Source organism: Buteo buteo, chromosome 13, assembly GCF_964188355.1.
Source record: "Buteo buteo chromosome 13, bButBut1.hap1.1, whole genome shotgun sequence".
NCBI lineage: Eukaryota > Metazoa > Chordata > Aves > Accipitriformes > Accipitridae > Buteo > Buteo buteo.
Genome location: NC_134183.1, coordinates 3,652,565 through 3,679,069, shown reverse-complemented (window position 1 = coordinate 3,679,069; position 26,505 = coordinate 3,652,565). Strand labels below are relative to the sequence as shown.

Here is a 26,505-nt window from a genome sequence, read left to right as displayed (position 1 = left end):
CCGGCGGCGGAGAGCGGCGGGGCCGCGGGCGCGCAGCGAGCTCCGGCTCCGCGGTGAGTGGGAACTTCGGGGGCAGCGGGCCGCGCTGCCGGCGGCTTTTTTTTTTTTTTTCCCCCTTAAAAATACGGATTTTTAACCTCTTTAAACAATTTTTTTAATTTTTTTTTAAGATTTTTTTTTTTTTTTTTTTTTTTTTTAAATCCTGGTGTGCCCGCTCTGCGCGGGACCTCCGCGGGGGTCGGCTGTTGCACAGGGCTCGGAGGATCCAAGTAGCTCCGGACTTTCCCCCCCCCTTCCCCTCCTCTTCCTCCCCCCCCCCCCAAGCTCCGACCTCTCTCCTCCCAGCCCGTCGCCATTTCTGGAGCAGGTTTTGATGATGATGATGATGATGATGATGATGATTTTGCACGCCGCTCCAGCTCCGGGAAGCCGGCTCGGCGCCACCCGGGGGCTACCCCCCTCCCCGACCCCCCCTCACCCCCCCTCGGGTGCTCCTTTCGATTTATTTTCCTCTTTCCAACGCTGGGTTTGATGATCCCCGGCTCCGGGGGGGAACACACACCTCCCTCCACCCCCCCAGCGGGCCCGGGATGCCCCACTTCACCCAGGTACAGCCAACCCCCCCCCCGATATTTAATTTTTTTGGGGGGGAGGGGGTCACTTGCTCCAGCATCTTGCAGAGAAGCGCCCCAAAAAGCCCTTTACCCGAGGGGGTGAGCCTCGGGGGGGGGGGGACACACACCGCCCCCCCCCAGCCCTGCGGTGCTGCTGGAGGAGGGAGAGGGGAGAGAGGGGCTGGGGGGGGCGAAATGGAAACCAGATGCCGGGGCAGGGACGCCCTGTGCTGCCGTGAGCTGTGGAGGGGGGGGGACACAGCTCGCCCCCACCCCCAACCCCCCCCCCCTCACGGCCCGGCCCCGCTAAAAGTGCGCCGGGAGTTCAGCGGAGCGGATCTGATAGTCGCGATCGGGCTGGCGATAGAGCCGGGCTCTCTCTTGCCCTGCCTTTTTTTTTTTTTTTTCCCCTCTCTCTCCGTCTCCCTTTCTTTTTCTTTTTTTTTTTTTTTTTTTTGAATGTGAAGAGTTGAAAAGCCTGTTTACTTTTTGTCTTTGATGTTGGGAGGATCTGGTTTTGATTAGATCAATACTCCTTTTTTCTCTCTCCCCCCCACCCCCTTTTTTTTTTTTTTTTTTTTTTTTTTTCCCTTTGCAGAGAGGAGGCTCAGAGGATCCCCTGCTGACTCCAGGCAGAGGAAGGCAGAGGCACAGGCAGCTCCTGGAGGAACTGGGAGCCCCTCTCCCCATCGGGCTCCGGAACCATGAGCAGCGCTGTGGTCCTCACCCACCTCCCAGACCCCAGCAGCAGCTTCAGGGAAGACGCCCCTCGACCCCCTGTCCCTGGGGAGGAAGGAGAAACACCATGCCCGCAACTCGCCAGCTCGTTTCTCCCCAAAAGCCAAAGCTTCAAGGCCATGCCGGTGCCTCCTGCCCCGCGGAGGAATGAGAACGGACTCGGGGAGCCAGAAGGCAGCGCATCTCCAGACTCCCCGCTGGCCAGATGGACCAAATCCTTGCATTCCTTGTTGGGAGATCAAGATGGTGCCTATCTTTTTCGGACCTTCCTGGAGAGGGAAAAATGTGTGGATACCTTAGACTTCTGGTTTGCCTGCAATGGCTTCAGGCAGATGGACCTTAAGGATACCAAAACTTTAAGAGTAGCCAAAGCTATATACAAAAGGTACATCGAGAACAACAGCATCGTCTCCAAGCAGCTCAAGCCTGCTACCAAGACCTACATAAGGGATAGCATCAAGAAGCAGCAGATAGATTCTATCATGTTTGATCAGGCACAGACTGAGATTCAGACCGTGATGGAGGAAAATGCTTACCAGATGTTTTTAACTTCTGATATATACCTCGAATATGTAAGGAGTGGAGGAGAGAATCCTGCTTACATGAACAGCAATGGACTGGGGAGCTTAAAAGTTGTCTGTGGCTATCTCCCGACCTTGAATGAAGAAGAGGAATGGAGCTGTGCAGACTTTAAAAACAAAATCTTGCCTTCGGTAGTTGGGCTATCCAGCAAGACGCTGAGGGTTACGGCGAACGTGCGAGCTACGGAAACGATCGAGAACGGCTACAGGTAAGGGAACCCCTGGAAACGGTGCTTTGTTTTAACTTGAAGGACTCGAGAGTGCTTTTCGGAAGGCTGGTGGCGTGGCGTGCTGGGGAGCTAGCAGGGAGTCGAGGGGAGGCCGGCCTTCCCGTGGAGCTGGGGGCATGGGCGCTTCCCCGCACCTCCACGTGCTGGAATTTAGGGGGTGTTGCCTGGGTTTGGGGGTTTTTCCCCCTCCGTACGGAGGAGAATGAGATACTGTGCTTTTAAGCCCTATTGGCTGTTTCGGTTCTGTTGCAGATCAAAAACTTCATAGCAACTATGTCCTCCGGACATACGTTAATTATTGGTTCGACTTTCAAACCTATTAAGAGCAGTAGTAGAGTGGATCGTATAGACGCATGAATAATGCAACCTACTAGTTCCCCAACTCCACCATCAACCAGTGTTTTAACTACGTTGGTTATGTGGGAAGCAATTGTGCGGTCATGCAGGAGGAAATGTGTGCGCTTGCTACATCAAACTCTGCAACTTGCACAAAATCTGCTTTTATTTTGACTCCGCGTGTGTGATGTACAGCCTCTCCCATTGCGTTGGGTGTTGGTATCGTGTCAAAGCCGTTTAGGGTGGCTTTGAGCCAATGCATACAGGAGGATACTTAAAATTGAGTACTTAAGGTAATAGAGACGTTCCAGGTAGAGAGTAATAGTAGATCTCTGGTGCTCTCCTGTTGGCTGTGTGCTCAAAGTTAAACTCGTTAGGACGTGGTCGTGTCTCGTGGCAGCTCCGGGGGATGCGGGGAGCCGTGTGTGGTGGCGGGGTCTTCTCGTGCCCTTGTCTCGGGGTGCGTCCGCCTTGCCGAACCCTTCTCTTTTGTTGGAAACGGTGGTGGCACGACGGTGTGAGGGTGAAGAAAGTAAGAGCCATCTCCAGGGGAAGGGGGGGATGGGAAAGAGAGACTCCGATGAGCAAATGATGAGTTGTATAATCCTCTGAAAATGTATTCTTTCCTCTCCCCACCCTTGCCATAAATGTGGATTGTTGAATCAGGGCTGAGAGGAGAGGGCTCTGCTGGCAGATGGGAGCTCTCCTCTGCTGGCCCGCGAGGTTGGGGTTTGGTACGGTGAGTGTTTGACATCTCATTTACAGGAATTTTGAGAGGGTGTCTGTGATTCACGGACATCAAAGGGCATCGGGCTTCTCCTGGGGACGCTTTGCTGGAGCGCGCCCTCCTCTCCTGCCCTACGGAGAGCTTCCAGCTGTGCCGGGGCTTCCCGGTGCTGAGCCGCCGGGAGCTGGGAGGGTGCCCTTGTCTGGGACGGTGCTGCTGAGCCAGAGACCTCTTCGGTCCTCTCCTTCTCCTGGAGGCCCTCCCTGCCAGCGGAGGGGTGATGGAGAGGGGTGATGGCTGTGGGCGCAGCCACCAGGAGGGATGCGCTTGGTCCCGGCACGGCCTCTGGACCTCTCCTGCTGGGGGGCTGCGTGTGGTGGTGGTGGCGGGGGGGGGGCACTGGCTGGCAGCTGGTCTGTGGAGGACTTGGGTTTTGGGATCCTCATCTCGTGCCTGAATGTTGCCGTCTGGGCATCTGCTGTTCTCCAGAACTTGGTTTGAACTGCTGCCCTTCGCTTGCTTTCCAGGAGGGGGATGTTTGATGCTTTTATCTCCCAGCCTTTGTTGGTATTCAGTGCTGGAAGGGCTTGGCTGTAATGTTCTACCAGAGCTGCAGGCCCTGCTAAAAACCCACATGTGCCTTGTCCAGGAGAGCTCTCGCAGAACGGTGGCTGCTTGCCTGATTAGTGCTGGGTTTTTTTCCTTTGCTGTTTTTTTTTTTCTTTCTTTCTTTCTTTTCTTTTTTGTCTGGGGATTAATGCAGCTTGCTCCTCACATGTCAGATCTACCCTCCTAGGACATTAGGTAGTGCATTTTGCTTTGATCACCTTCTGTTGAATTTCCAGGAGCTTTTGCTCTCCATGGGGCCAAGAGATCTCAATGCAAAGAGAGGGAGGTCAAGCTGAGATGCTTCTCAGTTCCTCCCTGAGCTATCCATTTGTGAAGCCACTTGTGCGTGCATGTGCGAGAAGCTGATGAGCATATGGATGGGTTATCTCTCATCACTCAGCATTTAGGATTGCGTTTAGGATTGGAGCTGAAGCTTGCACAAAGTCTTTTCTGGTGAGTGGCCAAACCACACCTCCCTCCTCGTGTGTGTGATGGAATTAAAGAATTTCTGCTTAGCGCGTTATGGTTTTGAAGCGCTGTGCAGGCTCTTACCATTCGCTTCGGTGGGTTTCAATGGGATTATACCAGCGAAAGCCGGGAGCGCTGGGCTGAGCACACCTGATGGTGGGAGCAGAGCAGTTTTGGGCCAGCCAGCTATTTGGATGGGAGCTCACCTGGAAATCCCAGGGCACGGAGTCACGGCCAAAACCATGGCAAACGGGAGACCGCAGAAACCGTACAAGTTGAAAGACTTTGTTTGGCCCCAGCATCAGTGATGGACAGGAACAGGAGAAGTCAAGTGAAAACACAGGGTTTGCACCTGGCTGCAAAACAGGCGCATGCATGCAAACTGCTGGTTGTATATTTGGAGCCCTAATACAGGGAATATTTTAAATGCAGAACCTCCCTCTTGTCCTTCAAAGCGACTCCCCACCCCTGTAGGTTGTGGTTTGGTTAAAACTGGCCTCCCCACGCTGTGCTGGACCTGGCCCCATGCTCCAGGAATTCCAGCTATTATTTATATGCGCTTCTAAATTTATCACGCACGACTTTTGTGTACACAGAGAGCGCTTCTTCCTTTGCAGTGCTGCCGTGTAACGTGGTTTTGTTCGGTCCAAGGTGGACTCATCTGCCTCCCATTAAGCTCTAACATCAGTGGGACTGGCCATGCTTTGAGAAGGCTGGGGTTTGCAGATGGCCTTCTGCCGGCTCCCAGTGCTTCCTGGCCTTTGAAAGGACCCGCCGGTGGAGCTCCTTGTGTGTGAAGTTATTGGAACCAAGTTTGGCTTCAATTATCAAAGTAAATGATGCCATTGTAAAGCTATGCTTGAAGCGGTGTTCTACAATTAGAGCATGGAAGCTGTGATTAACGTAGTTTTGTTAAAATATACCTTTGTTTTTCAGGTTTGTGCATGTGTGTTGTTTTCTGTTTTTGCTTTTGAACCCATGATTGCCCAGTGACGTTTGTCCCAAGAAAATAATGAGATTCAATTTTGCCTCAAAATGCTCCTGGTAGATTTTCTTCTCTCTCTGTAGAAATCTGTGGTTTGAACTGCCAGACTGTTTTTATTTCTAAGAAGCAGAGTTTGACAATAAAAAAAGCCCCCACGCTCTGAAATTGCACCCTCATAACAGGGGATACAGCCAAGAGCCCCTGAAATTTTCATGGCATCATAATACCTCTGATATGCCCATTGCCTAACATAGCATATAGAGAGTTACATGCTGTGTGTCATCGCATCAAGATAAGAATAGGCTGAGAAACATCAGACATTCTCCTTGAAGCTCCAGAGCAACTGCTACCTGACAGCTGAAAACACTTTGCATATTGAGTTTGGAGCTGGGGTGTGTGTTTGTGTGTGCAGCATCTGCGGCAGGAGACCACCGCTTTCCACTGGAATTTAAAACCCTCGCAGGCAACTTGATGCATCTGGGTGCAATTACTGTAGTAAGGTGGTCAAAAAAAAAAAGAAAAAAATTAAACCTAGCAAAACAGCCCCCATTGGTTTTCTTAAAGGAAGTAGGGATTTCTGTGGGGCGGTGTGGTGGAGGTGGAGTGTGGGGGCTTACTTTAAAAATGTCAGCTTTAGGGATTTTTTTTTTTTTTTTTTTTGCCCATGAAGTGTTGGGAGGTGAATCGCTGCTGGAGTCCAGTACCGATGGGAAGATGAGTTAGTTCTGGCCACTTTCTCTAATTATATCTTTCCAAAGGCTGCGTTTGGACACACCTCCTCTCCCTGTGCCCTATTCATACGGACCCGCTGCCTCCGCCTCCACCCCAGCCTCTCCAGCAATCTGTCTGCTGGAAGAACGTGCCAAATCACCCCTCCTGGATGCAACCGGGGATGACACAGACACCTCCCAGCAAAAGGCGGTGGTCCTGTGCTGGGGAGCATCCTGCACCCCTCAGCCTTGTGGTCCTCAGATGTGCTCTCAGGACCTGAGCTGGTTTCAAATCAAATAGTTGTAAGAGCTACATCCTTTAGACAGCCGCCCCAAAAGCCCACCAAGGACCTAGGAGGGGTTGCTTGGACTGCACATCCCCCTGAATCGGAGTAGAAGGCTACATGGTTTTTAGAGGAACTTTTTTGTAGTAGTAGTAGTAGTAGAATAAGTTAGCTTTCACCCACATGTGGAATTAATTTATCTTTGAAGATTTAACTTCTTTCCTGTGGCATTCCTCACTATCTCTTTTTTTTTTTTTTTCTTCCCCCCTTCTTCCCAGATATATATTTTTTAACATCTTGATCTCCCCATCAGAAATGCCTTGGCCTCCTTCGGAAAGGAATGCAGCCCCGGCTGGGTTGAATACCTGCCTGCAGCCAGCCCCGCGCCTCTCATACCAGAGAGGCCTATCTTCCCCACCATGCTTCCCTCTCCTTTTTCTTTTTCTTTTCCCCTTTTTCTTTTTTAAACTTAAGCCTTTGTGGAGGCTCCTGTTTTCTTCGGTGCTGGCGGAGGAAGGAATGCGCGGGGTGCCTGGTTGTTTGTGAGGGATGGAGAGGACATTGCTGCTCACTTAAACCCAGCTGGTCCCCTCCAACCCCCCGTGGGGGCAGGGAGGTGGAAAGCCCATTAAAAAAAACCTGCCGAGCCTGCTGGCACATTCCTTAGGCCCCCAAGTCCTGGGTAAGTGGCCCTAATTATTAAAATCAGCAGTCCTTATCAGATGACAAGGCCTTTTGCTTTGATATACAAAGGCAGAAGCTTAACAACCCCATCTTTCCCTGGAAGAGGAACAAAATGTGCACCTTAACATGCGGCTTTCAAACCTCCCTGCATAATCCCCTTATCGCCTGCCGAAGGGATGTATATTGATCCTGGCTGGGAAGTTGGAGTAATGGGAGGTAGCGGGCAGGGGGATGCCCAGGTCCCCCCTGTGCGGTGACCCTGCCGGGGTGACCCCGCCACGCTCCGTCACAGCTCCTGTCGCTGCCCATGAATTTTTCATGCGACCGCTCTTGGGTACTCAACTCAAACATCCAGGCTGGGCTTTGGGTTTGCTTCTCCGAGTGGAGACAAAGGTGTCGGTAACCTACGCGCCCATTAATAACAACCTGCTGCTCCTGTCCTCACATCCCCCGTCCTTCTCTTCGTCACCCAACCCTACGCACAAACCCACAAGTTGAACAAGTAGTAGGTTCTCCTAGAAACCGGGCATTTTTGTAATGCCAGGAAGATGGCACCCGTCTTTGGGAGGCCGAGCCTGAGACAGCAAATTCGAGCCCTGTCCATGCCTCCTCTGACGCGTGGTGGTCCTCCTCCAGGAGTTCCAGGCAGTTCTCTTGTTTCAGGCAACACAGATACCGTAACTTGTATTCCCAAAGGGGCCCTAACTCCTGTCTTCAGAGTAGACTCAAGCCTTTATTAGCTGGTGCCTCAACGGCTTTCAGTGGGACTTGAGCTATGAACTTCTTGATCTTTTGCCTGCTGCTGCCCACAGCAAAACTCCTGCTGACCTCAGCAGTGCAGCATCAAGCTTTAAGGACCAAGTGTTTGAAGGTATCAAAGTATGTAGAGGTGCTTCCTAGGATTTTCTAAAGCGCGCTTCCAATGTTGAAAGCAACATCTTTAAAGTTGGACTTTGGGTGTGTTTAGACAGAGTGTGTCCTGGTTGCTGCTGGTCTGAGCAATGGGTGGTTAGTTGCTTCTAAAGGAGTTGAGCAGCCAGTGTGCATGGTTTCCGTAAGGAAAACGCTACCGTGAAACTTGTGTGCTTTTCTCTAGCCCAAGACTGGCTGGTAACTGGATTCCTGTTTTGCTTGTCCCTAGGTCCTTCAAGAGGAACGATCCCGTTAACCCCTACCATGTGAATTCTGGCTATGTTTTTGCCCCAGCAACCAGCGCCAACGATAGTGAAATATCTAGTGATGCCCTGACGGACGACTCCATGTCAATGACGGACAGCAGCGTGTAAGTAGCTTGTGTTGGCTGGGTCCTTTGGGGATGTGCCATCTGTGAATCAGCTACACCGATGCACCGTTGGGGCTTACGGGAGTGATGGCTCCAGGGTCATCACCCAGCTTCTGCTCGCCGTTGACTGGGGGCTCCTGAAACCGAGGTGCGTGCCCGAACCGAGGGGTGTAGCAGGGCATGGTAGCCTCGCTCTTCGTGCAGTCGCCGGAGGTATCGGATGGAGTAAAATAATGCATCCCTCTATTGCCGTTTTGCAACTGCAGCTGAGCAAACATGTTTTCCCCTATGCTAATGGTGCTGCCTGACTAACCCAAGGAGCGTATCTCCCTGAGCCTTTGTCTTAAGGCCAGGCTTCCTTAACTAGTTATCAGTCATCAAAGAGGAGGAGATTACTTCCTGTAGGAAGTACTTTCTGTAATTAAGGTTCCTCATTAATGTCAGAACGTACATTAAGAGGGCCAGTGACCTGAAGGGGCAAATAGCTGCTCATCTAGTGTGGCTGGGGCAGTCTTCAAAGAGCCATTTGAATGGAGCTGCATGGATCAGGTCTGGGTGTTTCAGGAGCGTAGGGATGAGAGATGATGCCGTGGCTAAGCCTAGGGACTGCAGGATCTGTCTTTTCCTCCTGGCTCTGCTGAGAAGTGTGCAACTGGCAGCAAGTTGTTTGACCGTTCTTCCTCAGTTTGCTTTCCCCAGCAGGAGAGAAATGGTGCTTTTGTGTCTGGGGGTGGAAGAGACAGTAAGACTCACTTAGTCCTCCTAAGGACCATTTTCAACTGGGCAGAAGGCAGATGTTACTGTTTGTGTTTCGTGATCTTCACTTAAGTACAAGTGCTCTAGAAAAGCCCACCCTGTAAACAGAGTGCTGCATTCCCGGTCTTCGTCTCATAGGTGAAGCTTCCCCAGTGTCTCTGTCAGACATGGCCAGTGGTTACTCTGTACTCCTTGGAGAGGTTTGCATGCTGGGTTTTTAAAGTCAACGTGCGTGACGATGCACAACGGAAAACAGGATTTACCAAAAATCCTTGATGGGTAAACAAAAGCTTGCTTTTTTTAATGCACATGTGTGTTTTGAACTGATATTATGGAAAAAAATAGTTTGTTGTCCCACCAGATTCCCTTATTGAACAATATTGGCATTAAATAAAAGAGCTGAATCATAGGGTGACTTCTTTATTTCTTCTTACTGGCTCTGGTTGTATGTGATCATGTGTCAACAGAGCATTCATTGGGTTAGTCATTTCTGGACCAGTGTAGGGTCACTTGGGATTCACAGGGCTAGGATTATACCCTCTCTTCACAGCAATGCCAATTGTGGGCCTTATACAGATGAGAGCACTGAGTGAGAAATAAAGTGCATGGTGGATGAAAGGCTTAACTGAATCGCTTTCAGCCCATTGTTAGTCCAGGGGAGCTTAGCGGGGATGAGAGGGCAGCAGCCCGCTTTGAAATTTGCTTGAACAAGTGAATAGGAGCTCCCCATAAAGCAGCGCGTGAAAGGAGCCTGCCTGTTTTTTCCTGCCATAACAATAGCCCGCGCAGGCTGTGAGAGTTTGGGGAAGCTTGGCTGATTAAACTGCCCGCAGCTCCAGGTTGGGGGGCGGCGGGGAGGGCTGGGGAGGGGAGCGGGATGGCGGAGGTTGGAGGAATATTTCCTGCTGCAGAGCCGGTCCCCTGGGCATCCCCGGAGCCACGCTCTGTCCGCAGGGCCGGGAGCAGGCGGGCACGCCGGGATGTTGGATGGTTTTGGAAGTGGGAGAGGTAAATTGGCAGTTTGGGAGGCTGGGCTTAAAGTTAAGGCTGATGTAAAACTTCCTTTGCAGAGGCGAAGGGCTGCTGCCAAGATTGCAGTAAAACATGTGGGATTTGCAGCCTCTCCTGGCACCTGGCTCTGCTGGTTGCTGAAGATGCTGTGAACGTGTTTGGGGCACAAACCTGCCGTGCTTTCACAGGCTGAGCCCGGGTGCTCTTCTGCCTGCGAGGTTTTACCCCCCTTTAACAGAGGACCTGGATTTATTCTGTTTCGTCAGTGCGAATGCAAATTAGTTCTTTTGGCTTATATTGGTATCAACTGAAGAGGAAAAACTTGTTCTGGAAAAGTCTGTCAGACATAGCAGTAAAGTGAGGTTGGTTTGTGTTTTGTTTTTTTTTTTTAAATAAATCTAAATCTGAACTATGCTGGAATTAGGAGAGGTCTCCAAATAATGCACAATCTGCCTTTTTTATTTTATTATAGATGCTAGGGATCAGTCTGTCCATATATATTTCGTAATAGCCACAAAGCATCATGCAAATTTGTATTTCCATTTCTTGATTGGGGGGGAGAGGATAGGGGATTTTTTTTTTATTTGCTTATATCTTATTTATGGATTTACTTTGGACACAGGGGAATGCTGCTGAGCAAACTTCAAATATTACCTTATCTTACAAACCAGGCTTTTGATGTTGGCAAGATCAGAGGCTTGTTTCAGAGCCGTTGCCAAATGAAGATGGGAGTGAATGCATATGCGCATGAGTCTGATATTTCAAAGCAGCAGTAAAACTACATTCAGGTTAGGTCAGGCACATCTGAGTCAAAAGGCTAAGATAATTGGCTCAGCTTAAATGGCAGCTGACTGGGTAGAAGACTTCAAACTAGTGTTTCCCCCAGAAACAGATTGGCTTAGCCCCAGCCTGGTTAGCTGAAATGTTTATAATTAAACTCTACTATTTAGTGCCTAAACTCTGTAGCTCTTCAGCCCGCAGCTTTTAGTAGCCAAGAAAGTGAGTGCAAATGTTTGCTGCTGGAGCAAGGGGAGAGGTGGCACCTGGAGAGCTGGGGTTAACCCTTCTCCTGCCCCAAAACCTTTGGCCAAGCTCAGCCTTTTCATTTCAAAGGTACTTTCTCCTCGGCCGGCGGGTCTGTTTCAGCATCAGGGGTCCCCCCACACCCCCGTATCTCTTGCTGTACTGAGCCTGGCTCCCTCTCCATCCGTCTGTCCCTCCTGCAGTCGGGGATCACCCGCTGGTCGCCCCTTCAGCCCCGGCGTTGTCCATTTCCCCCCTGTTTTATATGGAAGGCCTAGGTTTGGCGAGCACTCATCAAAGTGGCTGTGAAAGTCCCTCCCCAGTCCCCAGGCTGACTTTCCCAAGCTCTTCCACAGCCTTCCCATCCCAGTGAAATACCTCTTTTTCTTTTTTTTTTTTTTAAATCTTTTTTTTAACTCTGCACACTGTTACAAGTTGTAAAACTCTTCTGACGAGGCAGGGCTGTAGAAGCAGGGATCAGGAGGTTTGATGTGGGGCTCTGTGGTGCAATCAGAGGAATTTTAGGGGAAAAGAGCGGCTTTCCTACCAACCTGAACGAGGGCAAGTCTTAAATAAAGTGAGGAGCTGTGCTGTTGGGTCAGCGTTGCTTTTCCTCCTCCTTTTCGAGCCACCCTTCCTGGGCATGGCGTGAGTCCCCGCTCCCACTCCGTAGCCTGTCCCAGGACCATCCCCTTGGGCAGAGACAGACCCCCAGAGCTGGGAGCATGGGGACACCCCTCAAGGAGATGTCCTCCCAGCTCGGTGGCCGCAGCAGAGGGGTTGGGGATGGCATCTCTGCCTTGCAGACCTGGAGAGAGGTGGGGAGCACAGGAGGGCTGGGGGGCTCGCTGGTGTCGCTTGGTCGTGTCCTTGGGTACCTTGTGTTGAATGCACAGACCTTCAGCTGCTTCCCCACTCTTCCCCATCTGGCCTCTTGGACTGCCATTTACAGAGGACACCTCCTCTTTAATTGAATATGTTAACGGGATTAGTCCCGTATGTATGTATGCGTGTAACGTGCTCAGGCTGGCATTTTTACTTACCTTTAAAATGCCAATTTTACTTGTTATTCCCTATATTGAAGGTTTTCCCTAAGAGACCCTTATCTCAGTAAGCCTCACTGAACAAATCCTTCTCTGAAGGTACAGATGATTTGGTTTTCACCTTGGATTTGCTTTTCCCTCATCCTCCCCCAAAGCTAAGCCATGTCATGTGCCCAAAGCCCTGTTGCCACATGGGTTCGTGGAGCAGAGGTGCTCGGTGGCCACCGGCGGCTGGGGTTGGTGGCCGTGGCCGGCTGTGATGGCTGGTGCGTGCTGGGCCGCTTCCCCAGAAAGCGCTCCAGAGCCCTGTGTTGAACAAGGGGGACGTTAGGACAATTAGTTCCTTCAACTTGTAATGTAACGTGCGTTCGTGGACCGTGTCTAGAGGAGGCTTATCTTGTGGCATCAAGGACTTCCTTTGCGGTCCCAGCGTGCTCTCGTTTATAATAAAGATTTTTCCAATTTTATTAAGGTGAAATTGTTCCAATCTTTCACTCCAGGCTTTGCAGCCTAATCTTGCTCATTAGGACAGTTTAATGGCAACTGAACGCTTTGGCCAAGATCTTCACAAAGGCCGTGCGATAGCATGCTTCAAACCTTGAGCGTGGAGCGATGGCGTCTAATCACCCTCCTCAAGGGAAGGGACTTGGCGTCTCCGGGAAGGTGTTCCCTCATGCCTCATCTCTGGCCACGTGTCCAAAACACGTTGATGTGCGTCCACCACCACCGTGGCCACAGGAGGTGGCACGCAAGGATGCCGTGCCGCGTTGGCTTCTCCGGCAGCAGCGTGGGGCCGACCGCCGTCTGCTCGGCTGCCGCCGCTCCTCCTTGGGCAGGAGCTATTTTCTCCGCTCAGGAGATGAGTCAGGTGTGGGGGCAGGTGGATGAAAGGGACGGGACCGGAGATCAAGGTTATTCAGCCAGTCTGAGGGAAGGGGCGGAATTAGACATTCAGGATCTCCAGGCATGCTCTTTCCGGCTGTCCCCACTGTCTGTAGAAGGCCCTTTAATCCTAACTGAGGTAATTTTTTGTGTGGCCGGATGAAAAAACCCTACGTTGCCTCAAGCGGGCTGTGCAGGGGGCCGTTCCCGCCGGCGCTCCTCGCCTGGTCTCTGCTCATGGCTTCTTGGCCGTAGGCTGGCGTGGCCAAGGGGAGCAACGTCGCGCCCGGAGGGTACGGCCCGGCTTTGCTCATGCCTCGCGGTGGCCTGCCTGTACCGGCCACCCTCGGGGCAGGAGAAACATCTCGGATCTTAAGTAGGGCTAGAGATGGGGAGCAGCCTTCTGGTGGCCATCCATCTTCAGCCTCTTCCTTCTTGCTTCCACTGCGCCAACGGTCCATGGGGTGTTTCAGACCTTGAGGAGACCTGTAGTCGTAGAGAGCGTAATTCGGTGCTGAAAAAGCAACAACAACAAAGGGCAGAAGCAGAAACCTAGCATTCGAAGGGCCTTTCTGTAAGGTGCCTCAGAAGTGAAGAGGATGGGGTCTTTCAGCGTGTTTCCATACGGAGTTGCCTTCAGCTCGCTTTTCAGCTTTTGCTTAATTACTGCACCTCCACGTAGATGGTGACACAGGCATTTCCCAAGCCCCCAGATGTTTGAGGCTTCAGGTGACGTCTAGAGGGCTCAGCGCCTCTGGGAACATGGCCCTGGGTGGTTTCAGAGGTGATGGTGGAGAAGCGTCTTGGTGAGAGCACGGGGAGAGCCCCGACTGACGGTGACCTCTCTTCCATGTGCAGAGATGGGATCCCGCCGTACAGAATTGGGAGCAAGAAGCAGCTCCAGCGGGAAATGCATCGGAGCGTCAAGGCCAACGGTCAAGTTTCTCTACCTCATTTTCCGGTAAGTTCAGGTGGGAGCTGGCAGGGGCCGGGTTGGCCGTGGGAAGCAGTGGGATTGGGAACGGGCACGCGTGGAGGGAAGGGAGCAGGGGAGGTGAATGTTTCCATCCCTACGTGATGCCAGAGAAGAGTTGCTGCTTGGTGTTGGGCCGGAGCCACGCGCTCTCAGCATCCTCCCCAAAAACCTGCTTGTGTACGGTCACGTTTTGGTCCTTCCCTGAAAACCAGGTGTTAATTAGGGCTTTTTAATGGCACTGAATTTGCCCTCCTGGTCTAAATCCAAGCAGAGATGCCCCGGTTGGGTCTAAGTGAGAGCCTTGGCTCCGGCCACCGCCCTGACACCTTCGCCAGGGCTTGGCCTCGCGCATCGCCAGCGGCCTTCGGAAGCAAACCATCTGTAAGCCGGCGGGAAGCAGGATCTCCCAAAAGAGAGACATTTGCAGCAGATACGTGCCTTGCTTTGAGGGGATCCGATTCGCGGCGTTGCTGCGCTCTCAAAAATTAACAACTCGCTGACTTGCTAATTCAGTTGACTTGCAGAGTCCCGATTCCTGCAGTGAATAAACTGTTTACACAGACAAGTATAAACTTATCTTGTCTTGAGATTAATATGCTAAAATTCCTCTTTCTGCTGTCTTAAGCAGCGAGAAATCATAGATGATATTTCTGGTGGAAGGGGGGGGGGTGGTTTATGCGGTTTTTCTTTTTGGTATTTTTTTTTTTTCCCCTTCCTCCCTAAAGAAAGTTCTATAGCCTGAGCTTGTAAATTAGATTATTTTGTCCCAGGGCGTGCAAATCGACTTTCTCTGTAAGGCAGTGCTTTGATCAGGGACTGAATAGAGCCAGCTTGTGTAAGAGTGACAATTTCCAGCAGAGTGGCCTTTTTCTACCCTCACATCATTTCTGGAGCTAAGTGGTTGCCGGAGAGAGGCCCCACCTCATCTGGTGGGTAGTATGTGAAAGAGTTGGCAGTTCAGCTTTCTGCTTTCAGGGGGGAAAAAAAAAAAAAAAAAAAAAAAAGGGAGGGAGAGTAGGGGCAAGGAGTGGGGTGCGTGGGGGTGGCAGGAGGGAGGGCACAGTCGGGTGGGTGGTTTCTTTTTCCTCTTTTTTTTTTTTTTCCCTCCCCTTTTCCTGCCATGTTTGCTTCTTTTGGCAGAAATTCGCGTTTTGCCTTTTTATATTCTGCACTTGATTTGGAGATGTTCCCTTTTTCCCTTGATAGATCTGCTTGAGGCAGCCAAGCTCAGCAGTGTAGCACTGCTAGCCTGCAGCAGCTTTCTTCATTTTCTGTACAAAGAGATGGGGGGGGGGGGAAGAGATCTAGGACACTGTTGAGACAACACTACCTCAAAGGTGCCCAGTGTGTAGCCAGGAAATAAATTACCAGCACTTCTCTGATCTGCAACCGTTTGACTTCTTTTTTTTTTTTTTTTTTTTTCTTTTTTTTCTCCTTTCCCTTTTTCTCCCCCATCTTATTTTTTTTAATTTCCAACTCCTTTCTGTTTATACTCACTTTATTCCTTGAGTTAAAGTCTCTCCCTCCCACCTCAGAGGTTTTTTTTTTTTTTTTTTTTTTTTTGATGTTTGACAACAGTCTTTGAAGATTTTCTACTTCAGAGTAGCTACTGATGGGCTGGTTGTACTACAGAGAGAACAAGCGGGGTTCCTCAGAGTGCGACCAACTGCTCCTGCCGAAGGCAAACGCTGGTGGGGAGGATGTCACTCCATGAGGCCACAGCACTAGCTCATAAAAATCCAGAGCAGACCATGCCTAGTTGCGGTCGTCTTTTCATCCAAACATGGAGACACAACAAGCGTAGCGGGCCCGGCGATGCCGCTCCGGCTAAGCGCCCGTGTCCCGCACCGCCCGCTAAACATGCCTTGTGCCTTCTGTCCCCGCTCCTTGTAGAGGACCCACCGTCTTCCCAAGGAGATGACCCCCGTGGAGCCGGCTGCCTTCGCCGCGGAGCTCATTTCCCGGCTGGAGAAGCTGAAGCAGGAGCAGGAAACCATGGACAGTCTGGAGGAGAGGCTGCAGCAAATCAAGGAGGTAGGAGGATTAACCCTCCCGGGGCCGGGCAGAGCTCGCTGCTTGCCGCCCAGGTCGGGGGGGGTGAGGAGGGGGCCGAATCCTGCTCACGGGGAGGAACGCGTTCCGATCGCGCTGCGGTTCACGAGCCCGCGGGGCGGACATCCCGGCGCGCGCCTCGCCGGCTCCTCGTCCTCTTGCATTTATTCCTCGCCATCGCTTGGCCGGCAGGACGAGGAGAAGGAGGGCTCGGAGCTCCCCGCCAGCCTGCAGAGCAGTCGGGAGATGGCGAACCCCCAGCATCCCCAGCACCCGCTCTCGCTCCTGCCCTCCGGCAGCTACGAGGAGGACCCCCAGGCCATCCTGGACGAGCATCTCTCTCGCGTGCTGAAGACCCCCGGCTGCCAGTCGCCCGGCATGGGCCGACACAGCCCCCGCGCCCGCTCCCCCGACCGCCTGCCGATGGGCAAGCTGCAGCCCGGCGCGGCCTCGCCGGCCTCCTGCGCCCTGGTGGGTAAGGGATTCGTCACCAAGCAGACCACCAAGCACGTCCACCACCACTACATCCACCACCACACCGTGCCCAAGACGAAGGAGCAGATCGAAGCGGAGGCGGCTCAGCGGGTCCAGTGCTGCTGCCCGGCGGGCAGCGACTACTACTGCTACCCCAAGTGCAAGGGCCACACGAAAAGCACGGACCCCCCTCTCCCTCCCCTCGAACCCTTTGGGTAAGTCACGAGCATCTCGCTCCGTTGCACCCACCCCAAACCATCACCCATCGTCCCCCCCCCTGCGATGGGGCTTGACTGGGACAGCCCCGGGGCAGCGCAGGGGGCTGACGGTGGGCTCGTGTCCTCTTCTCGCCATCAGCAGGACGGGGACGCTGCCGAAGAGGCTGGGCAGAGGAGCGGAGAGCATCGCCCTGCCGGCCGGGGACGGGGGGCTGCCCGGCCCCGGTGGGGTGCAGCTACCGGGGGGCGAGGCGGACCGGGCGCAGAACGTCTGGCAGTGGATGCTGGAGAGCGAGAGGCAAAATAAGCACAAGCCCCATAGGTAAATATGCAGCTGTCTACAGCAATATCGCTCCCGGTAAATATTTATATATTACATGGGCTGTCTATTTTTACAATCGCTAAAAACAAATGAGACTCTTTGCTCCTCCGGTTTAATATAAAAGCTGTTCCGCAGAACCAGAAAAACCACAAAAATGTCATGTTTTTGGCAATAAACCTCCTTTCATGTTATGACAGACTTTTGAGAGGGAGCGAGCAGAATAGGAGCTGCTATTAAAGTCATATTTTCCAGCTTTTCTAACCCGACTTCTTCCCCTCCCCAAGCACACAAAGCACAAAGAAGGCCTACAGCTCCGACTTCGCCAAGGGGGCCCCCGGCCGCCACCACCCGTGGGGGACGGGCAGCCACCCGCGTGGGGTGCAGCCCGCCCACCCCTTCGTCCAGGACCCCGCCATGCCCCCCCTCACCCCACCCAACACCCTGGCGCAGCTGGAAGAAGCGTGTCGCCGGCTCGCCGAGGTCTCCAAGCCGCAGAAGCAACGGTAAAGAGCCGCGGGAGGGATGGTGAGGGTCCCGCGGTGGGGTTTGGGGGAACGGCGGGGGGTCGGAGAGGTTTGCTGGGTGCCGGTCGTGCTCGTCTTCAGCCAACGCTTGGGTTGACGGAGGGCAAGGCGGTGGGTTGACGCCGACGGCGTCCTCCCCGTCGAGGGAGAGGGGCAGCTGTGGGGGCCGATCCGTGGGGACGCGTGACAGCACGGCTTGGCCGAGCCCCAAGGATGAGCCTCCTTATTCCGACCCCACCCTACCCCGGCGCAAATAGTTTGAGTCCTAGACTATTACTTCCACTCTTTTGATGGCTGTAATTTGCCCATTTTTCCTCTGGGACGGACTCCAGCTACATACCAAGTGGAGAATTGGACTGGTTATCGTTCATTTGGGTATGGAAGGATAAATTAGCCCACAGCATTTTTAATTCTTCCTTTGATTGTTTACAACATGTGAGGGTTGATACAAAGAGCGAACTTAATGACCCACAGGAGACTTCAATTAGGAAGACTGTATTTCAACAATTTTTTTAAAAAGTTTTTTTTTTTTCTTTTTTTTTTTTTTTTTTCCCCCTTCTTCCCCACTTGCCCTCCCCCTCTCCACTTCAGATGTTCAACCTCAAATCAGCAGAGGGATCGAAACCACTCCGCTGCCATTCAGGGGGGAAACACCCCTTTCTGCAATGCAAGTCTAACGACAGAAGAGTGAGTATTGCACACACAGAAAAGGATTGGGAAATATATGTATATAATAATTATATTTTCATTAAATGGATTCCGCTTTGAAAAGAGAGGAAATTCTTATATCTGAAATTTCGTCTTTCAAACATTCTTCTTAAAGAAAGAACAAAACATTTTCAAATCTTGTCTCTGGCTCTTTTTAACTTGCATTCCTGTAAAGTGGACAAAGATTGGATTAGTCTAATTACAGGATGGTTCTTTTAACAAGAAATCTGCTACAGAGAGGTCTAAAATGGCCTAAATAATTAAAGTTTTCTTTCTTACCCTCTTCATCTTAAGCAATGAGTAATGTTTGAAGTCCAGACTGAGCCACCTGACTAGAGCCTTTCATTTTTAATTGGTTGACCTTAAGTCCACCAGCTGTCTTTGCTAGCAGCTTTTTTTCTGAAGCCACTCTACAAAGACTTAGAACAAATTAGGAAGACTAAATTACTGCGGACTAACACTTTGTGACCTTTTGACATGCCAAGTGTACATTGCCTCAGAAGCAGTTGTAGATTTGGCTGCATGGTATTCACTAGAGCGTTGCCATTTTGCTGGGTAATATTGTTTTAATTATTCTTTAAGAAGGGTTTCTTAGTGCAAATGACAAGATCCAGTTAATTTTATCCTCACCGGGAAAAATAAGATTACCTGTGTACTTCAGGTGAATAATCTGGCGGTGGTTTTGCTTTGTTAGCTGTTGGTGGTTGCAGGTGGTTTTGTGCATGAGAAGAAGGCTTGGCAGATGCTTCATGTGAAGGCAGATGAAACGAGCCTTTTAAAATCAGAGGTGTACAATGTTGGGGCTCGCTAGGTAGAGGTTGGTAGCCCATGGTGAGCTCTATGCACACTCACCTGGCCCACAGTCCTGCTCTCATGCTTCCAGCAAGCATCTAACCTCCATCCCTCGGTTCTCCCATCCATAAAATGGTACGAGGTCTCTGCTGCCTGGGGCTGGCCGCTTTGCGATGCCGCGATTCCCACCATCACAGCGAGCAGGAGCTGTTGTGGGAGCCCGGCAAAGGGCTGTGCGAACGCACCATGACAAATTCAGGGCAAGTACAGGAATATCTGACTTTTCAGGTCACACCCAGCGTATTTCTGACCAGCATTACGTGTGGCAGAAGCACTGCTGGATTGAGTGCGGTGAAACGGCCTGTTCTCAAATGGAAAAATAGAGGGGGTTTTGTGTGTTTTCTGTTTTTCAGTCACAAAGAGCCAAAGAAACTGCCAGTTGTTCACACCTCTCAGTCAAGTGAGTTGGTTGTCACTTATTTTTTTTGCGGAGAAGAAATTCCCTACCGGAGGATGTTAAAGGCCCAGAGCCTGACACTTGGGCACTTTAAAGAGCAGCTGAGCAAAAAGGGAAATTACAGGTAAGAACCTGTGATATGTTTGTTCTTTAGTATGTTTTAATAGGTCAAAAGAATCGGCAGATATTTGGCAGGTCTACCCGCAATGACACGTTTACCTTGCTTCTCAGAGGCTGTAGATCTTACTTTCTTCTCGCTCAAACCAAGAGCAACTTGGGGATGGAGAAAGAGGCCCTGAGCTTGCAGCTTGGTTGGGGGGGCCCACCTCGTCTCCATCTCCCTCCCCAGCCTCCTCCCCCGATTGCATCAGGATGCAGGCGTCATGCTCCAACCCTTCTCCAAAAAGCTTGAATATGAGCAAAAGCTAGGATGGCCTTGTGGTGAAGGCATGGTGCGGTGGGGTTTGGTTTCCAAACTGGGGTCAGCATTCATCTTGGTGCTGGCCTCCCGCTTTGCCTACTCATTTAATTTTTTCATTTTTAATTTTTTTTTTTTTCCCAATGGTGTGGCCGTAAATGGGGTCAGTGAAAGGTTTGGATGTTGTATCTAAGTGGACATGTAGCTGAGATGCAGAGAGCTCACTTTTCATTAGGGAAAAAACCTCTGCCCTGCAGGGAAAGCTCCATCAGCGATACAGAGTTCCTCCTCAGAAACACCAACAAACCCTGCCTGTCTGGTTTCCAGAGCCCAGCTCCCAGTTCAACCAGTTTGCTTCTTCCTCTGCTCTTCTAGTTCCCATGGCAGTAGCTTCATGTTAGCTGTTTTTGCTGTACTTTCCCAGTGGATCTGGGCACTAGTGGGACCATCCGTTGGCCACTTCTGCGGGGTGAGCAGGAGAGGGCCGTTCCAGCTTTAAGTTTTGAATTTGCGTTGAATTTGGTGGGGCTTCAAAGAGCCAGAAGGCCTGTCCTGTAACAGTCAGCATCTGATATAACCTCCAAATGGTCATCTGGGTTTGGTACAAGGACTTTCCAGCTGGTGTTCCATCACCAGCCTGTCTCCAGCTTTGGAAAGTCCACCTGTGCATATCAGAAGTAGGTCACCCAAGGGTGCTCTGAGCCTGGGGGATACCGAGCTGGGTCTGTCTGTGGCTGTTGCACAGTGGGGCTGAAATAATGCCAATCTTTCCCCCAAACCATCTTTGCAGCCCGCCCAGCTGCCATCAGATGGCAGCAACCTGCAAGTACACCCAACCTGGACAACCTCCAGGAGAGGTTCCTGGGCTTCTTGCACCGTTGTGCCATTTTCCAGCCCTGGCCCGCTGTGCTCCTCTGCCAGCCGCTGCAACCTCATGCCCTCCTTGCAGACCAGTTTCCCTGGCCTCACCACTGGTGTGCCACTGCTCCAGTGGCTGTGTAGTCGTTCCCCCCCCCACCCTGCCAAAAAAAAATCCTTTTTTATGTTTGTTTTCTGTGACATTTTTTGTGTGATGCCCGAGTGCAGGAATAGGCTACTAAAACCTCTGTGGCCCAAAAGCCCCTCCAGGTGCAATTATTTGTGCCTTGTCAGACTGTAATTACTTTAGAAAATGTTTTTAAGTGAGTGACAAGGATGAAACAACGTTTTGCTTAGATCTCACCCCTTTACACCTGGGTAAAGACAATACAGAAATTTATAAAAGGAACTTGGGTACGTGCCCAGTATTTTATCTTGCACAGACACAAGGTGAAACTAATTACACAAATGTGTGTACCTCCAGGGAATCATTTTGATCTAAGCTTTGACTTTTGGCTGGACTTTGAGTGAAACTGCGGGTGACCTTCAGGGAAGAGGTCCGCAGTGCCCGGAGTAGCGTGTGTGTTACGGGGAGGCACTAACTAGGCTGCTTTGGTCACATCTGGCATTGATTTCTTTTTAAGGCACATTTAATAAGCATGTCTTTGAAGCCGTTGCCTTTCATTTAATGCACAAAGACATGCAGAAATGCTCCGCTCTCCAAATTCTTTATTGATTGGATCAGTTTGCGAGGCGGGTACCTCAGGCTCCCGTGATGCCAGAGCTGCATGGCCGGCCCTGCCGTGGGGCAGCCGCCGGGAAATCGCTGCTTTGCTTTCCTTCCCCCCCCCCCCCCCCAAAAAGGAGGAATTAAGCAGTGATTTAATACTGATGGCGTTAACAAAAAACAAACATACATGCACAAAAAAACTGGGTGGTGTCGGGTAATCTGAAGATGGCAGCGGTTCAAAACAGAGCTGTAACGCCAGGCCTGGCCGCCTCGATTGGTGCCAGATGTCCCAAAAAATTAAAAAAAAAAAATTAAAAAAAAAGAGCAAAGCTTGCCACATAAAATATGTTTCAATGGAAAGCCCATTTCTGAGCAAATAAGAGCGGAGTGACTTGTTTGAAGATGTTGTGGGGGAGGATTTTTTTTTTTGCTTTGCCTCCTCTTTTTCTTCTTTTTTTTCCCCTTTTCTCTGTGAAATAAGGTTGTAATTATGTAAAAGGTCATAGCGTGTTTTCTCAAATAAAAATTTTGTAAACACAGCCAGCGCTTGGGCTTGTGGAGGAAGTTATTGGGAAGAGCGGCTGTTATCTGGAGAGGGGCGGAGAAGGGGAAAGGGAAGAGAAAGTTCTTTGTAATTCATTCAAACTTTCCTTGGGTTTTTTTGGTTTTGTTTCAAGGCTGCTGGCCTGGGGAATTGTGGCCTTGACCTGCAGCATGAAAGTTGGTGGGAGTTGGGCCATTGACTTCAATGAGTGCAGGCTCTGAAGGACTTAAATAAGATGTTTTTCCTTGCTGAGCCATTAAAGAAGCAACATGTGTCAATTCAGCTTGGACTGACTTTACAAAAATAAATCCTAACCATACCTTGACTAAATGGAGCTGGTTGCAGCTCTTTGACTAAAAAGCCAGCTTTTATCCCCCTACCAAAATAATTTTAGTGTACCCTAAAAATAAATAGATTTGCAGGCTGTTGTTACAGAGTATTTTAAAAATGTGTAATAGAACAGTCACTAAAAAAAAAACCCAAACAAATTCTAAGGCCCTGCCGTGGCTCTTTCAGTTTTAATAGTAAAACTGAGCTTAATTTGATCTCCTTTCCCATCCTAAAAAAAATAACAACTGCAAACCCCTTTCCCCCAACAAACATCTGCCAACCCCAGTTGTCTGGAAACGACAGGGGAGGGGTGTGGGAGGGGTTAATTTTTTTATATTTTTCTTTGTAATCCATCTGATGAAGGTCTTGCCATCCCTGGCGATCAGATGGCAAAGCACTTTTCCAAGGGAGCAGGCATGTCCGAGGAGGTGTGCGGCGGCAGACGGACAGGCTCCCTAAATGCTACCCCTCTGAATGGAAGCCCTTCATTTGTGCATATGCAATTAAGCAGCCTTAGAAGGAAGAAAGCTCCAAACGGGATAAAAGGAACCTTTAATCAAGAAGCTGAACGGTCTAATTCAGGATAATAGAGGGGTCCTTACTGTTTGACACAGGAGGGGTGGGGGTGCTTTTTGTCTCTGGGAGCGTTGGCTTCATGATCTAACGACCCGGAGCAAAAGAGCAGGAATGCAGGACACTGCTACTTGACCTCCCCGTGTCACGTCCCGCAGGCTGGACCAGGGCTGCCCCGACTGCTAGGAAGCGTCGGGAAACAAATACAGGAGTTTCTGTCACTGAAAATGGATATGTGAATTAGGCATTTGGTTGTTTCGAATGTGAGGCTCCCGGGTTGGTTGGTTGTTTTTTTTTTTTCAGGAGGAGTACTGCAGAGTTTCAGCTTTTTGCATTGCAGGAAGCTGGGATGGTTTTCTTTTAATCCATCCGTATGCCTAAAAAGCCTCTCCTTTTAATAACAGTTGCTAATTTTAATGTTGGGCTTCAGCTTTGAAACAAGAAAACACATGAAAGAAAGAAGGTGGGGAGAGAGGGGAACCTTAAGAATGCTTTGCTTTGAAATTCTATTTATTTATTTTTTAAATAAGATATTTGACTAGAAATCTTTCTAATTTTCTTTATGGCTGAGGATAGCCGCTGCCAACGCATATAATTTACTCACCGTAGAAGCTGTTGTCACCACTGAGGAGCGTGCACAGCCCTGCTCCCTCTGTCCCATCACCGTCCCTGCAGCCCTGGGGATGCTTTCGTGTTGCTGGACCTGAGCAGCCCTGAGGTTTTCCTGGCCATGCTGGGCGCTGGAGGAGCATCCTAGGAGGGAGATTGGAAATGTTGTGGTTAAAAGAACTGCCAAAGCATCCTTTGCTTTACCTTTTGATTTTTAACTGTGTTTTAATTCTCCTTACCACAGATACTACTTCAAAAAAGCAAGCGACGAGTTTGACTGCGGTGCGGTGTTTGAAGAGATTTGGGAAGACGAAACCATCCTGCCGATGTACGAAGGAAGGATTCTTGGGAAAGTAGAAAGGATCGATTGATGGCATCTGTGTTTCTTAAGAAAAGTTAAGCTAGAAAAGTCTTTGGACACACAACAGTAGTGATGACAAGGAAAGTAAAAAAAAAAAAAAAAACAAACTCTGAAGGAAAGTTTTGAACCAATGAAGAAAAAAAGTGAAGTCTATGAAGACTTTGCTGAATTAGCCTTAGAGGAAAAAAAATGGCATTTATTATTCATGAGTTGGGTACTGAGATGATAAAACCCCTGAACTATTTATTAAAAACATGACCACTGTTGGCTATTGGAGATGCAGACCGTGTTTGAGAGACTTCCATACATAATATATGATTTCCTGGGGATCTGAAATGTATGGACTAAGAGAAACTGTGTATAGCTTACCTTAACAGTAATCCTTATTGATATTTATTGAACAGTCTGTTTTCCCTTAAGTCCAGTTTTTGGATATGCTGCTTTAACAATGGAGAAGAGAGGGGCTGGGAAGTGGGGTGTTGGGAGGAAGTATTATTTTATTTTTTTATATCATTCCCACTATCTAAAATTTAGGAGTTTGGCTATGAGCGCATTTGTGATTATTTTTTTTTTAAGGGGGAGGAGGGAAGGAGTGACATGCCCCATATTTCTCCGAGTGAAGATAAAACTTTTCTAAAGAAATAATAATAAAAGCCGAAATAAAAATACTGTCCTACCATTCATCTAGAGACCGGTGCATTTTAATCTATGCTGCTCTAATTTGAAATAAAGGTCTTAAGCGTTAAATATGTTAGATGCAATATAAGAACAGCAACTTGTTATTTTGTCCATGGATTTCTGCGGTGTGAGGTTTTTGCTTTGCTGCTGTCAGTGGTGAGGGTACCATGTGGTGGCCAGTGCCCCTCTCGGTCGAGGCAAAGTAGAGCAAATCCCTGAGCCTGGGAGAGCTGTAGAAGCAGCCATCCAGTCCCCGTTTCCATACTTAGCACACCAAAAGGACACGCTGCAAAAGCCAGGTTACAAAAACCCGTATGTATTCCACATAGCTAGCTAATTTTTTTAGCCATTCTACTTCAATGTTAGCACAACTTGTATTTCAACGATGTGTAACTACGCTGGGGCATATTTTCAGATTGGTGTGGAGCGCGTGATTCGTTGTGTGGTGGTTTTTGGTTTGGTTTTTTTTGTTTGTTTTTTTTTTGCCTTACCTTCACAACACCCATGTGAGCCCGTGGGAGATGTGGGCGAAGGCTCTCTGCAACCCTTGGCAGAGCTTCTTGTGTGCGTGTGCGTGGGTGTTGGGACAGAGCGACCCTTTCCCGAGAAAGACCTTGCATTTCTACAGTTGGGTTTTGTGTTGATTAAGTTAATCTGTGCATTCTGTTTGCCATTGCTACTTTGTATAAGTCTGTATATATTGTAGAAAATGTATGGTGAAAATATTAATACACTATCTCTAGTGTTTTTAATCAGTACAGTACCTGTGCCTGCATGGTGTTACGAGACCATGCGTCGCCCTATATTCAGGGTTCAAGCTTTCCCTTGTTTGTTTAAGGGGTTTATGTATAAATATACTTTATGCCTTTTATTACAAGTCCTGTACTCATGACTTTTGCCATGGCATTTTGTTCTACTTATACTGTAAATTATGCATTATAAAGAGTTTCATTTAAAAAAAAAATTACTTGGTACAATAATTATTGTAATTAAGAGATGTAGCCTTTATTAAAATTTTATATTTTTCAAATTAATATTGTCTGACTTTTTTTTTTTCACCCTCAATGGCTTTAAAAGGTTGCTTCTCATGTGTGGTGGTAGCTGGAAAGAGCAGCTGAGCTCTGCCCTGCCCTCTCCCTCCCCTGGCAGGGGCTGTTCCTGCTGGCAAGCGGTTGCAGCTCGAGTAGGCAAGGCAAGGGCTGGGGCTGCGCTTCGGTGCAACGATTAAATCATTTGCAGCTCCTTCAGGTAACTCAGCTACAAGTTTAGCATAGCCTTATTGCCCTGACTGCGCGGCCGAGCCTACCTGATGGGGAGAGAGCAGGCTGACGGAGGAGCGGGGACTTTTTCTCACTCTTTAAGTGGACTAATGAAGCCAGGGTGTGATGTTCGAAGGGACGAGGTGGTCCGGTGCTGGAGCTATCCCGCAGGGCCATGGCATATCATCGTTAGGCGATGGAGGGTCGTCACAGCCTTACCCTGGCGCGGTTGAGCTGGCCACTCGCCTGCATCACCTGCCGGAGCAAAACCCAGCTTTGTAAAGTCCTGGCTTATGTGGCTGCCTTGGCCGAGACAAACTGAGGAGGTTTGATGGAAGCGGCCGAGCAGGACAAACGCCAGGGAGCTCTTGCCCGTGCACCTTCCCTCTCACTGGTATTTACGGTACAAAACCTATTTTATAGCTGAACGAGCTTAATTTGTTCCTGAGGGAAGCTGCCCATACCAGGGATGGATTTGTCTCCCAGCTGTTGCCCAGACCTTCCCCGGCTCAAGCAAGTAACCCTGGGAAAGCAATTGTGGAAATGCTTTTGGTCTGTCCTGTTGGTAACCAAAGCCAGCCTCTTTTCTTTTGCTAGACCAATGGCACCAACTAGGGTTTTTTTTTTTTTCTCTCTCCACCCTATTTTTTTCTATGAGG

The 26,505-nt window shown here is 49.9% G+C and overlaps 1 protein-coding gene across 3 annotated transcripts; it reads left to right on the top strand.

Annotated features, from left to right (window-relative positions):
* On the top strand, nucleotides 1–25,621 carry AXIN2 (axin 2). 3 transcript variants are annotated; one of them, XM_075044242.1, is made up of 11 exons: nucleotides 1–53; nucleotides 1,213–2,142; nucleotides 8,108–8,248; nucleotides 13,822–13,924; nucleotides 15,833–15,973; nucleotides 16,184–16,680; nucleotides 16,826–17,005; nucleotides 17,290–17,508; nucleotides 18,121–18,216; nucleotides 19,443–19,610; nucleotides 23,793–25,621. In XM_075044242.1, the coding sequence occupies exons 2-11, from the start codon at nucleotides 1,319–1,321 to the stop codon at nucleotides 23,917–23,919; spliced, it is 2,496 nt and encodes an 831-aa protein (XP_074900343.1). In that variant the 5' UTR covers nucleotides 1–53; nucleotides 1,213–1,318; the 3' UTR covers nucleotides 23,920–25,621. The 3 variants fall into 3 exon arrangements, with proteins under 3 accessions (XP_074900343.1, XP_074900341.1, XP_074900342.1); XM_075044240.1 differs by having other exon boundaries at nucleotides 16,823–17,005; XM_075044241.1 differs by lacking the exon at nucleotides 1–53 and adding an exon at nucleotides 445–608 and having other exon boundaries at nucleotides 16,823–17,005.
* Nucleotides 25,622–26,505: the final 884 nt, after the last annotated feature.